Below are 14,567 nucleotides of genomic sequence, written 5' to 3'. Positions count from 1 at the left end.
CTGGGCCCAACATGTTTAGGATTCTAAAGATTAATTCTGACATCTTAGATTAGGTCCACACCCTAATCGATAGTTGCTGTAACTGGAATGGCTTTATGTAGCCAGTAAGGACCTCCACTTCTGCATTTTGAACCAAGTAAAGTTTCTTGCAGTAAAGTGGATAGAATAAGGGTCCTTTTCATGTCCACTTTTGTGGCACTCTGCATAAGCTGACTTCCAGTTGCAGGTGTGCTACATGCTGAGGTTGCTCTGTGAAGCTCTTAGCAGAACTTGGTGAAGAACCAATGTACAAGAAACCATGTTGGTTATTCAAATAAAGGTGGCTTCATAGAATGAGCTGCAGTGATTTGTAAGTTAAATTATCATGAAGATGAAATTTATAGATGCTAAAATGGTAATATAGTTCTTTTTCATTTTTTTTGTAGGATGTAAAGCATTTGCCACAGAAAGGAACATTTTCTGTCCTGTTTGAGCCAATAATGCTGCCATCATTAGCCACAAATTTCACAAAAGTTGCTTCCATTGTCTGTAAAGGTATAGTATTTACATCCCAATTCTCCCCTATATACACAGCAACAGAGAGGCTATGATCTGTAACAATACAAATATATTGTAAATCACATAAAATCTAAAACCAATGGCATCTGAAGATAATAAAGTAAATCACATAAAATCTAAAACCAATGGCATCTGAAGATAATAAATGGAAATAAATGATCCAGTGTACATTTTACTAGGGCCTGCAGTGGATAAGGGTCCTTTCTCATGACCTCTTTTGCATAAATTGACTTCAGATGTGCTGTACACTGAACTTGTATAAGGTCTGAACAGAACTTTGTGCAGAAGCGAGTATAAGAAATCAATAGTTGCATCAAGATATTCTTTATGCAAAGCTTTTAAACTTTACCTTAGATGATAAAGCTTTCAATAAATTATATATTACAGTTTTTCCACTGAGTAGAAAAGAGTGAACGGAATCAGGTAAACAGAATAGTGAACTATTGATCAGGAAAACCTACCCTGCCCTTTTTTTCTAAGAGTGAACAGTCCAAACAGAGAAAATATTCAGATACTTGCATGTTGCCTGGACAATTACGTTTTGCAGATTCCTGGACTGTATTTCTGAACCAAATTCTTGGAAATACTCTGTTTTCCATTTTACCTTAAAGTGCTTTTCCAGCATCAAGTCCTAAATATGTTGCTGGTTTCAAATCCAGTCAGATGCAGTAACAATGTTATAATCAATCACCATCTTTATACCATTTTAATCTTAGATCTACTTGAATGATGAAGTATCAATTAGGTATAACTTTTATTTATTTTTAAAGGATCCTGTGGAAAGTCATTCACTACTCTGAAATAATGTCTTTCATTAATCCCCACTCCCTTCTTTTTTTTTTGGGTGGTGGAGTGTGTGTCATTCTTTGTCTTTTCCAGTTATGCTATGTTTTTCCTAGGCTTTAGCAGGAACTTATTTAGAAACTCTGAAATGAGATGCCCTTTTCCTTGATACAGGTACAGTGTGTGGACATGAAAGCAATCATGTTGCTAATGACACAATGAATCTGCTAGGCAGTGATACTTTGCAAAAAACATGCCTTTCTCATGCTGCTGTAGAAAGGTAAGTTTTTCATGAAATGTGCACCAGAATACTCAAAACTATGCTATGGCTGTTTTAATTTTGAGAGGAGGTCACATTAGAAGAAATCAGAACTGAAGTAACTTTCAAGTTTACCTGCAATGTGAAAGGGGATATATGTTATCGTCAAAACATAGCATTTTTAATGGAGGTAGTTTGTACACTTATATGAAAGTCATCAAAAGACATGTGCATGTTTCAAGTGGCCTTATGTACGTGTATCCTGTCTCTCAGAGTGCAGTGTTTCCAGTAAATACATTGCTGTGTAGATTTATACTCTACCCACCCCCCACCCTCAGAAATCCATACATTGTGTCTGTAGTTCATAACATAATACATTTAAAATGCAGTTAATGGAAAAGAAAACTCAAAAGTTTGCATAACAAAATAAGTGACACATTTCAGCAGGCATCAATACATTTAATGTTATCATACTCACTATGTAGATACTTTTATATTTTTATATTTGTAATCAGACTCCACCACACAATTTTCAGGAATTTGCCACCAACCTGGAACGGGTATCCCTAGTCATGACTGGCCCCAATGACTTTTTTAGTGATACCTTTCAGACCAGCACTGTCTCTCTGATAACGTTGTTGGTCTTAAGTATAGGACTTAATTTGTTTCCTCTCTCTTGCTTTCCCTGCTCTCCTCCCTCTCTCTCGGTATCTGGTCTGCTGCCATGGGACATCATTCCTGCCCCCCCCCCCCCCGCAATTTCTGGTTGTGTTTCCCTTTCAGAGAAGAAGAGGAAGCAGCCCTCAGCCAATCGAGGGAAGACTTTCCTTGACTGTTTCCCTCCTCTTCTCTCAGCCAATCAAGGGAGGCTTTCTCTGGTTCTTTCCCTCCGCTTCCCTCCCTCAGTCAATTGAGGAAAGGCTTTCTTTTCCTCTGCAAAGCAGTGGCTCAGTCCTTGTTTGTCATGGGGCTGGAGGATGGAGGTTGCTCTCTATTGAGATTGAGTGACAGGCAGCTCAGCCAAAGGGGGGTGGGGGTTGCTCTCATTGAAATTGAATGAAAGGTAGCTCAGCCAATGAGAGAGTAGGTGAGCCATGGTCAGTCTGTCTGAAGAATTATATTTTAGGGGAGATAGCATTTTACATTTTTGTTCTTAACCTTATGTTTATTTATTTATGAACTTTATTGTAAACCACTACAAAAGTCAACACTAGGCTATAAAAGTGGGTATAACTTTGAAAATAAATAAAATGAATTTAAGCAGTTGATAATAGCATCTCATATTTTTAACCTGTGTCTTAGGTACTTTGGCACTGATCCATTTATGACAGCATTTCACATAGAACCACATCACGGTATTTCAGCATCTTGGTCTATATGGTTTACAAACAATTTTAATTCAACTATAGTGCTAAATGATGTCTACGTTGCAAGTGAAACAAAGGATATTTTAAAGGTAATTTGTTGTTTTAGGATCTTCTGTGCAGTTTTCTTTCAGCGAGGGGGCAGAGATGGTATCTCAGTCTTCCCCTCTTACAATTTGGTCAATGCGCTAAAAAAATCAGCTCTTCACTAAGAAAAGTTAAATTATTTCCTGGTATAAATTATGAACATTGTAATAGATCTACTTATTTGCAGGTATTGTTTTGATTTTTTATTGGTTATGAGAGACAAAGGAAGCTGCTCAGGGTACTGAAACCCTATATCCTGATCAGAAACAGCTACTTTGCCTTGTATTTCCATTGAGACTTTACCAGTAATTGCCTACATATCTTATTTTGTTGTTGTTGTTGACAGGCAGCTGCGATTGCTGGGGTAATGAACTTTGCAATCACTACCTAATTCCACACATAAAAAGTAATCACAGAACTTTGGGGACAATTTGTCTCCAGGCCGGTTTTGCTGTGGATTCTGGAGGGTTTTCTTTTGGCCATCTTCTGGTAGTGGATCAGATTCAAGTTTATGGTACTAACATTTAAGGCTGTATACAGTCAAGGAGCCCTTGTATCTTCAGGACCGCCTCCCCCCTCAAAGGGTGTTATGCTCTGCTGATAAGAACCTACTGGTGGTCCCTGGCACAAGAAACTGGGGGTGTAAAGGAGCAGGTATTTGTGAATTTCCTGCATTGCGTTGGACTAGATGACTCTAGAGATACTTTCCAATTCTGTGATTCTATAACTTATCAAAGCAGGCAGTCTTCTGGTACTTGAATAATGAGATGCATTTGTGTAGGTTTTAAAACTTGGGATTTGATCCATCCCCTTGTTTGTAGATAGCCCCTTGGTGAGCACAATTGTCTTCACCTTTGCGAAGGCTGCATAGCAAAGGGGGAATAGCAATAAGGGAATCCCATGTGCTGGGGAGTCAGAAGGGGATGGTAGAAGGTGGTAGTAATGTTGTTATTATTATTCTTTTTAACTTTCTGTATTTTCTTCTGACAGTGTTTTCTCTACATTGGCATTACAGTTCAGCATTAGAAGCAAAAGATGTAAAACAGAGTAAAATATGTGTTATCTATAGTCACCTTGAACTGATTTTTACCTTTAGGTTCTGAACTTCACTGATCCTTTGACTCTACCTCCAGGCTGTTGGAATGTATTTTCTTTGAAACTCCATATCAAGGAACCTGTAATAAGCCTATTTTCCAGTGTTTTTATGACCACAAATATTGGAATGGTATTCGAGATACCACTACAGATTTATTCCGCTTTATCCCAGGTACAGCATTGAACTGTTATGGTTTGTTGAATGCTGTTGTTTCTATATTGGCATGACTAATTTTAATCACAGTGGATTTTTTAAAAAAAGCTATCCATAGAATTTAAGGGTAGGAAAATTATTTCAGATTTTATGAAATTTTACCTTATACAAGCTTACTGAAACAAAGTATCTTTTGTGTAAAACCTGTTTTATAATGATCTGAGTGGCTGCAAGGAGTGGGGGAAGAGAAGCGAAAGTAGCCATTCTGTCCCTGGACCATTTTGCACATTGCTGTGAGTGGTAGAAAATGAAAAGTTGGGTGTATATAGATAGGCACACCATGTGTGTTTACTTGCAGAAGAAATGGTGCAGTTCCTTTTTGCATGTTAAAAGAACCTGTCGAAGCAAAACCACATCTTTTAACATGCAGAATGGTCTTAAATTATGATTCTCCCCCCCCCCCCCCGCTTATGTAAAATAGTTTTATTGGGGAGAAATCATATGTTTGATAAAGCTTGTTTGTATTTCAATTCCTTTTTCTTTATTAACACATATTATGTTGATTTATGAAATTTTCAATTAATGTTTTTCAGTTGGGAGATCTTCATTTTGAAGCCATAATACATTATGATGCATACTGTTCCCTGAGAATGTCTGAAACAGGTAAATATAGTAGAGAGAAACCTGATGTATTTCTAGTCCTAATGACTACAATATAAGGACTGGTGACAACATTAATAAAATAAAGAATTCTTTTTTCATGAATACAGGGGGATCCCTTATCTTTGAGCCAATGGACATATTTGGAATTTTGAGGTGTGTGTGTGGGGGGGGTTCAGTCTGCCACACAATGGCTGCCATAGGCCAATTGCAAAATGTTGGGAGTTCACACAAAATCCTGTCAAACGTGGTCCTGTGGTGAAGGTTGCTTCTAAGTGCACACTCCCTGCAGATGCAGACTGTTCCTCAGAACTTCTTCTGAAGCAGTTTTTGCTTTGAGCTGGTGGAGGAAAGCTGGGAATTGGTTTTTTCCTTGAGAAAAAAAAAGATTCTATTAGTTTTGATTTCCAAGGAAAGGAAAAGGGTTTGCTTCTTATGGAGCCACATAAAAATGTTGCCAAACTTAGTGGCATCAGAAAGTTTCTGTGCATTTGTGATGCTTCCATGCAGGATGAACTAAGTGCTTTGCTAGTCAGTAAATAAATATCTGTTTCAATTCAAGAAGGAGTGCTGGCCACGCCTTGCTTTATCCATTTCAATTCAAGATCCTTAACATTTAATCCCCAAGAATAGCAAGAAGCCACCAGGAACTCATCAGGAAGAGCTGTAGTGTAGATTGCTGACCTGTAGTATTCATTTTAAATTTTGGCAGCCTTCTTTGTTGAACATTTTATTTCCGATTATTTGTTGTAGATCAATTGCTTCTATGACAGGGGCCAGGGAACTGCATGTTATTACATATTTTACTTCTGCCCTACTCTCCCAAGGAACTCAGAGTGCTGCAGATGGTCCCCCTCCTTCATTTTATCTTCACAGCCACTGTTAAATTAGGCTGTAGGACTGCTAACAACCAGTGGGTGGCTAGAGATCTCCTGGAATATAACTGATCTCCAAGTGACAGAAGATCACTTCACCTGGAGAAAATGATCACTTTGGAAAGTGGATTTCATGGCATTATTCCCCATTGGAGTTCCTCCCCAAATCCTCCTCTATTCCATCCCCCCATCTCCAGATGTTTCCCAACCTGGAGCTGACAATCCTATTAGGCTAGGCAAGAGTGGTTGGCCTGAGGTCACACGGCAGACTTCATGGTGGAATGGTGATTGAAACTCAGGACTCCCCAGTTCAATTTTCTGTCCATACCACCATGTTGGATATTTCTGGATAGAGAATAGGACATGGTGCTATGTTTATAACAACATAGAACTGGTGGACCAGTAAATGGTGTAGCAGTTAGGAAAAGAGGAAACATGATTTATTAGAAGTTTTATATCCGATCTTTCTATCTGAAAAATGGAACATTATTTATTTTAGCCAATCTTCTTTGGGAAAAGAGCCTTTCTCTGGACAATTCAACAGGCAGCGTCGATTCTGATCTTGCATATGAACTTCATGAAAAATGGCAAAAAATTAAGCATAGTGAAACATGCAGGTCTGTATAAAGCTATCATATCTGTATTTTGATGGAATATATCTAGATTTAATATTAATGATCCTTTTTTTGAAATCTAAAGTTAATTAGTCTTATTAGTTATGCTAATGAGTTTGATTTCTTAACCATGGGGAGGGTGTTTTATATGCTGCTTCATCCCAACCCAAATTCTCTTTGAACCCTGCCCCCGCTTTTCACTGCTGGTGCTAACTGAGTTAATGATTATGTTGCCAGTGTTCTTAAACCTTAGTTAGAATGAACCAGGGAGCAGGAAGCAGGGTTTAAATGGTGGAGTCATTTTAAGCCACTGCTGCTTTCTACTTTCTGCCAAGAGCACAAAATAGGTATAAATGGCCCTTCTTTCTGCCTCTGTGAAAAGCCATGGATAGCAGAAAGCTTTTAGCTCCCAACAGCTTTTCACAGGAAGCAGAATGGAGGGTTTAAATGGAAAGGGGGTGAAGTTAGGTGGGAAGGAAGTCCTTTCGTGGAAGATCTCTCTCCCTTTTCTAGCAAAAAGATGGGAGGGAAGTCCCTTCCTGGGGGCCTTTACCCCCCCTCCCCCTTCCTGCTGATCATGCCTCACTGCAGCCTGCAGAAAATTGGAATTCCCTTCCAGGAGTTCCCCTTCTTTCTGATGGCCAGGGCTTACAGTGGCCAGCTGAAAGGTGGAAGGGAAGTCCCTTCTCAGGAGACTTCGCCTTATGCTGGTCAGAGCCAGCCAAAGGTGGGTGGGAATTTTGTTCCTGGGAGATCCCCCCTTTCTGCTGGCCAGTGTTTTTGTCTTCTGCAGTCCTTTTAAAGTTTAAAGGGACTGCAAATGACTGTCCAAAACAGCTGTGTGGTGGAAAACACCTGCCCACCACATAGCTGGTTTTTGCACTGTTTTTCAGTTCCTTTAAGCTTTAATGGGACTGCACAAGACTGAGCAGCAGGAAGCAAGCTGCTCCCCTCCACTCAGCTGTTTTTTGGGCTTTCTGCAAACCTTGTTGAAAGGGGCTGTGGTCCCTTTCAAGTGGGTTTTGCAGGGCCACAGACTGCATGAACAGTAAACGAGCTTCCCAGCTTGGTTCGAGGTACACTCATGAATCACAAACTTAACCATGTTTTCTTGGTTCCTGCCCACCCCTATTGGGTGAGATCCAGCATCAGCCTCTCTAGTGGTCACTGGCTGTAAAATATTAAGTACTTCATATCTGTTCTTTTTAGAAAAATATTCAACACTTAGTTTAGTATGAAGATGTCTAGTTCTGTAATGCTACGAGATTTAATTTTTTAAAAATATTTTTTCCCTGAAAGAAATCATATGTTGAGGCAGTAAGAGTGACAGGCTTTATTTTTCAAAGATGTTTGTTGTCAATTCAACAGGAGAAATTTTGGGGAAGTTATTCATGTTGTTCATTCAAAGAGTCTCGAAGAGGAATCATTTGCATTCTCTCTGCCCCACTTGGTTAGAGATCTTGACCATACATTGAATTTCAGTGCCGCTGCTCCAATGAATAGCATGGTGAGACTGTTTTTCAGTTTAAAAATCAATAAAGTTCTTGTCAAAACCACTGGTGATGTGTTATGTTTTCATACTGGTTTTGAAAGGGAAAATTATTAATCTTTATGAGGTGACATTTCACAAAGATTGGAAGCTCTAGACTGAACTTGCTGCAGGGTCTGAAGGTATGGTTGAAAGTCATGTAAGAGAAGCAGTTGTGTATGCCGAGTAGATCTGAGTGCTCAGTGCTTGAGGACCTCATTTTGAGTAGTTGCATGAAGAAAGGAAGTGGAATATAAATAATCAATAAAACTTTTTTAAAATGTATTTTGTTAGTTTAATTGATGTTGGATGCATGGAAAATTGATATCCATTTTTGTCATAATTTATTCAAATGAGAATTAATTTTAGATGTATCAGATGACATTTACCTTTTGATAAGACCATTGGTCTATTCTAACCTTAATTCTTGTGGATGGGAAAAACTTCATCTGCAGTTGCTAGATGTTATTTATTTACATCTTATACAACACTAGTACATTTAGTTAATTTATTAGAATAATATTTTTCTTTTTTTTTAAGAGATGCTTTTCTTTTGACTCAATAATGTATTTAATTTTGTAGTTGCAAATGTACTATAAGTATTGAATAAATGAAAATGTTGTTAACATTTCAGACTAAAGTTGTATCACACCTCAAGATGTTGTACTCTTTTCTCTTGACTTGAATTTCATCACCAAGATATGAAGTGTTAACATTAATGTTTTTAAAAATCATTTAGGTAAAATATTTCACGCTAAGAAATCCTTCATCTTTCCCAGTTATGTTACAACTTCTGCCTTTGTCATATTACCCTGATCCTGAAGCTTCACTGAGTCTTCTTAGCAAATGGTAATGAATATAACTATTTAAGAATACCACTTGTAATTTCCTTTTACAATCTATTTTCATTATTTTTCTCAAAAAGTTGTCTAACAAAATGTGCATGCGCATGAAAGCTTACATTCTGAATAAAAAATTTTTGGTCTTAAAGGTGCTACTGACTCCAATTGTGCTCTCAAAAATGTACTTAATTTTAAAAAAATACTCAAGCTATTTATAGTTTTGACTGCTTCTCAGCATTAATAGCTTCATTTTTTATTGAGAACATATGACTACTTTGGACATGTGTAGTCATTGGTCGAAATTGTGTAGCACTCGTACTAAAAATTCTTTTACAATGAAACAATAGAACTAGAATCAGCTGTAAACTAAAATTGTTTCCAAAACACAGACTTTTCTAAGGTGTACAGACTATTTTTTTTAAGTTTTATTAATCTTTTTTTTTTAATCTTGGTTTGTATAGGTATGGCACAAATATACAGTCTCTTAATTTCACAACCAATGAATTCCGATTGACAGAAGAGTCTGCACACAAGGTAACTAATTCTGTTTTTTTCTATGTTAGAGTAGAATCTCTCTGCCTGCCTGCAATAAACAATTTTTAAAAATCTTTGGCAACATACTTTTACCAGATTTCTTCTTTTTTGCGCATAAAAAATGACTGTAATTATAGAATGTATAATTTGCATTTATATAGTGAAAGAGAGTTTTGAACTCCTTGGTTCAAATTTGCCATGAAAAAATATTGGATATGCAAAGAAGCAAAATGCTGGAATTTCCAGAAAGTGTTCAGGAATACAATTGAATGGGGCATTACTGGAAACCTCAGCTCACAAAAGCAGAATGAAGCTTCTCTGTCTGCTTCACCATGATACAAATGTCATGGCTACATATGGTCATTCATGCTGAAAACAAACACACACAAAAAAAGGATGCTTGTGAACTGTGGAGACTACAAATTATGGTGGCCTGTAAATTCTGTTGTTAACCTCCAACTGGTACCTGGAGATCTCCCACTATTACAATTGAGCTCCAGCCAACCAAGATCTGTTTCCCACGGGAAAAAAGTGGCTGCTGTGGACTTTATGGCATTATACCCTGTTGAGTTCCTCCCCTCTCCAAACCCCACCTTCCCCAGGCTCAACCCCCACAATCTCCAGGTATTTCCCAATCCAGAGCTGGCAACTCTACTTGTGAAGGCACTCTTCCACCTGTAGAAGAGCCACAAGTGACTAGCAAACGATGGGTGTCAACCCTAGAGCTAATGGAAGGACAAAAAGCTAAATAGTACTTAGGGTTGCCAGGTCTACATTGGAAAATACCTGGAGCCTTTTTTGGGGGGGGGGAGGATCCAGAGAGAACAGGGTTTGGGGAAAGGAGGGGCCTCAGCATAGTACAATGCCATAGAGTCTACCCTTCAAAGCAGCCATTTTCTCCAAGGAACTGATCTCTGTCAGCTGGAGAGTAGTTGTAAACACTGCTCCAACCCCCACCTGGAGGATGGCAACCATGATAGTATTACTTGGGTTGCATGTCATATGAAAAAGTGTAGCCTCTGCTATACTGCTGCAAAATGTTAAATGGCTACATGATTGCATAGGCAACACTGGCCAGTCAGAAGTTCTACTTCAGTTGCTCCAAGCTGGAATTACTGAAGACTGGCAAAATTAGCTATGCCTCCATCTGTGGTAGTTTTGGTAGTACAAGCTAATGATTAACTAGGAGGAGATATTGCTAATTCTTGCTAAGTCCTCTAGCATGCTAAGAAACTAGCTTCAAAGGATAAATAAAAATGTTCCGGCTAATACTAATATTTAATAAAACTGGATTTCCTGAGTCTGCCCAAAAAGATGCCCCCCCAGTAATAAAAATTCTGTATTGTACTTGTTGATCCCCAAAGACCTGACACACATATACAAATAATGGAACTTTATCAATCAATGCATAGCAAGAGTTATAATATGGTGACTTTATTTCATTTTGTAGGATGAATTGCAGAAAGAACATGATTATAGCAGATCTAGTTTTGAGACGCTCCATTTAAAATTGCAGCCTTCAGAAACAAGAAGAGTTGGTGTCGTCTTTACACCTACTGATTACAGAAGAGTAACTTCTCTTATACTTGTCAGGTTGGACTGTTCTTGAATGTCTGGTCAGGAGAATGAGAAAATATTTATTCAGAACTATGATTTAATACATACTTCAAGTTTCCATTCAAATACATAATGTTTACTTCTGAAACCTTCAAAATGTGACTGGTGCTTTCCATTTAAAGAAATATTGTTTTAAATATGGTTTACTGTGTATGTTCCAGAAAACACGTAATATTCCAAATGAGAAATTGTTTCTCTTTTTAATGAGAAAATTAATGAGAAATTAAACTAGAAAAGTATGAGTGTTTTTGGAGTTACTGAGAATTTGCAACAAGGTAGAATGGAGAAGTAGTTCCTTATGTGATATATTTCTAAACATTGCAAACAAGAATAATTGAAACACATATGTCCCTTCAGCTCAGCTGTGCTTAAAATATTTGTATTCTGCAGTTAGCTGCCCTGAGCTTATTTGAGAAAGCATGTATTTAAAAACAATCTGAAAACATTTAGTACTCCCTATGCTTTTTTTGGCCAGCACGGGATTATATAGCATTACTTACACAGAGCTCTCTATTTAAAAAAAAACAATGCATGGATGATCTTATCACTTCCATTTTTTATGCATTCTAAATCCAAATTAACTGTTACTGTTTTCCCCATACTAACAATCATATCAATTATTTTCCTTTCTCTTCCTGTGAAAATCATGGAAATAGCATAATGTGGATCATAATAAATTAATTTATATGATGATACTGGTGTTCTTAAAATGCATAACAGACAATAAGAAGTGTAGATTTCAGGATATACACAATATATATATCTATATCAATTCAGAGAAGAGTGAGAGATAGAAATTATCATTATGTGTGTCAAGTGGCTATTGTTTAGTCTGGGTATCAGCAAATGGAGGCTGCAAGCCAAATCCATAAAGAAATGACAGAAGTCTTCACCAATCCAGAGGCTTTGTAGAGGAGTAGCAGCTGTGACAGTGGAAATTGTTGGTATTCTTTCAGAGACGCATAGGAGTTTTATTTTCATCCCTGCCCTTCTCCAAAGTAGCCTTCCCAAAAATATAGTTTCTAACCAGGGACCTAGTCCAAAAGGTGATCTTCTGATGTTCTGTAAAGTTTGCTTTTACAAAGGTTAAAAGTAATCAACAGCTACATGAAATTAGCTTTGATTGCAATGCTTTCTTTTTGCAGTGGAGGGGGGACATACGCGTACATATTATGCTGTTGAACAAGACATAGTCAGTAGCTCAGAGGACCTCATGATTTTAACTGCTTTATGTTTATGAATTTCAGGAATAATTTGACTGTCCTGGATATGGTCTATGTAGAAGGCATTGGAGCCAGAGAACTGTTGAAAGTTGGAGGAAGGTTGCCAGGGGCAGGAGGGTCGCTTAGATTTAAAGTTCCAGAATCAACCCTCTTGGACTGCAGAAGACGTAAGTGGCCAGTCCTTTCCTTCTAAAATGACACAATGTAAACTGATGGAAGAAATAATGATGTAATGCTGAATGATAGTTTGGCATCATGTGATGAATGATCCCTGAGTTTGTGTATTCCTTCCTCTTCCTCCCTCCCTTGCTCACTACAGTTCCTTCTCTTCTTGAGGGAACGTAGTTGTACCATTATATCTCAGTTTCTCTAAATCTGCTATAAAAAGGACTAAATGTCAATTTTGTTTTCTTCAGAACTAAAAGACAGCAAGCAAATTCTCTCTATCACAAAGAGCTTTAAAGTTGAGAACGTCGGTCATCTTCCTATCACTATAACATCTATGGCGATTAATGGGTACAGTTGCCAAGGATATGGGTTTGAAGTACTAGATTGCCAGGATTTTTATCTAGCACAAAATTCTTCACGGGAGATCAGCATTGTGTAAGCATTTCTCTAATATTTTCAAATTAACGTTTTAGGATTAAGCTATAGGGAGTTTGCAGGAATGTGCATCTGTGTTCACTTTTTAAAGAAGATCTTTAAAACCTACAACATTTCACATTTTTCCAGTGAAGATATTTCTTTTTTTTTTTAAAAAAATTATGAATTAAAATAGGTGTTCAGAAAAGAAAAGAGGACAAAGGTGAGTTATAGGTATTATATTAATGTATCACTTATTCATTAAAAGGATGAACAACATTGGAGTAAATATAGAACATTTAACATAGACATTTAAGATACATAATATTCTGTAGTTTCTACATTGCTTATTATTAAAGCCTAACAGTTATTACCATTATTTACTATTATTAACATTATTTCATCTTAGTATTACTGCAATTATCATAGTCAAATTTAAGTAAAAGAGTACTTTTAAAGAGCATTTCTAAAAATAAAAAGGATAGTGATAAAATAGGTTCATATGTATGTAAAAATTAACTTCTGTAGTCTCAGATATGAGATTATTTCAAAGTGTAGCATAATTTCAGAAAATAGTTATATTTATTCCATTATAATATTACCTATTACAACCTTAATTATATTAATGCAGTTATATTAATGCCTTAGCTATCTTTTGTACTGATTATTAAAATATAAGAGAGCACTTCAGTAGCTAATAAAAATCACACATTTTTCATCTTTATAATGTATAATATTTCCCCCATTTTCCTCCAAATTCTTTGAGCAGTCGTCTGTTTATATAATTGGTTAGTTTAGCTATAATGGCGTATTCTGCCATTTTATCTCTCCAGTTTTCATTGCTTGGGCATTCCACAGCTTTCCATTTGGCAGCTCATATTGTTCTGGCCACAGTCAGCATGTATCTAAACAATTCGTGAAGTGTTCTTTCCATTTTATCTGGTAGAATTCCCAATAGCATAGTCTCTTGTTTCATTTCGAAATTAATTTTTAAAATTTCCAAAATTTTCTCGTCTTTTTACAAGTCTACCACATATGGATAAAAGTGTCTTCTGCTTCTTTACACTTCCAGTGGGCAATGAAGATATATCATGCCCTTACTAGAATAATTTTTAATGAGATTTAAGAAGTATCCTGTTGTAGTTGGTGACATCTTTTACCAGTAGCGAGACGATTGTTTGTGTCCTTTTGGGTGGCTTGGTGAATGTATGCTTGGCCATTATTAGAAATTGTTCTCATTAAAAAAAGGAGATTGCATGTGAAAGTGAAGCAAAGTGGCAGCCCACATGCAGTGACCTTTATGGGACCTGAATGCTGGCAAATACCAACACCCTGCAGAAGCCACAATTCAACAGTCGTACAAACAGGCAAAACATTTAAGGTGTTTCAGTAGCTTATAGATACTTTTTGGCTTCATACTGGATGCTTTCCTGGCACAAAGCAGGAAAGGGATCCATAAAGAGCACACTCAGAAATAACACACCAAAAAAAGCATTAAAGTGATCCTTGTTGCTTGCATTAGCTGTATTTTTGTTTTTTCTGGTACAGGTTTACTCCAGATTTTACTTCTTCATGGGTTATTCGTGAATTGACTTTTATGACTGCTGGTGGGGTAGAATTCCACTTTACACTCAATGTGACCCTTCCTCACCATCTCTTACCCCTGTGCGCAGATGTAGTACCAGGACCCAGCTGGGAAGAATCCTTTTGGAGGTTCACGGTTCTCTTTGTTAGGTAAATTTTTTAATTTTGATGTATGTCAGCTGAGGATAGTAGAGAAATAAATTCACCA

The 14,567-nt window shown here is 37.2% G+C and overlaps 1 protein-coding gene across 4 annotated transcripts in view; it reads left to right on the top strand.

Moving 5' to 3' along the window:
• TMEM131L (transmembrane 131 like) overlaps window positions 1-14,567 on the top strand; it is an 81,248-nt gene that overhangs the window by 50,143 nt on the left and 16,538 nt on the right. For all 4 annotated transcript variants that reach the window (XR_009555795.1, XM_060246629.1, XM_060246626.1 and 1 more), the window contains 13 exons: window positions 426-534; window positions 1,516-1,621; window positions 2,903-3,056; window positions 4,148-4,318; window positions 4,894-4,963; window positions 6,335-6,452; window positions 7,818-7,956; window positions 8,717-8,826; window positions 9,281-9,353; window positions 10,804-10,946; window positions 12,218-12,360; window positions 12,610-12,796; window positions 14,324-14,509. Coding sequence is in view for 3 of the 4 variants with exons in the window: in XM_060246629.1 (XP_060102612.1) it covers window positions 426-534; window positions 1,516-1,621; window positions 2,903-3,056; window positions 4,148-4,318; window positions 4,894-4,963; window positions 6,335-6,452; window positions 7,818-7,956; window positions 8,717-8,826; window positions 9,281-9,353; window positions 10,804-10,946; window positions 12,218-12,360; window positions 12,610-12,796; window positions 14,324-14,509 (1,709 nt within the window). In the remaining variant the exon portion in view is untranslated. The remainder of the gene's footprint in view (window positions 1-425; window positions 535-1,515; window positions 1,622-2,902; window positions 3,057-4,147; window positions 4,319-4,893; window positions 4,964-6,334; window positions 6,453-7,817; window positions 7,957-8,716; window positions 8,827-9,280; window positions 9,354-10,803; window positions 10,947-12,217; window positions 12,361-12,609; window positions 12,797-14,323; window positions 14,510-14,567) is intronic.

Source organism: Heteronotia binoei, chromosome 9, assembly GCF_032191835.1.
Source record: "Heteronotia binoei isolate CCM8104 ecotype False Entrance Well chromosome 9, APGP_CSIRO_Hbin_v1, whole genome shotgun sequence".
Taxonomy (NCBI): Eukaryota; Metazoa; Chordata; class Lepidosauria; order Squamata; family Gekkonidae; genus Heteronotia; species Heteronotia binoei.
The sequence above is the reverse complement of the archived record's forward strand: the minus strand, read 5'-3'. Positions and strand labels throughout refer to the sequence as shown.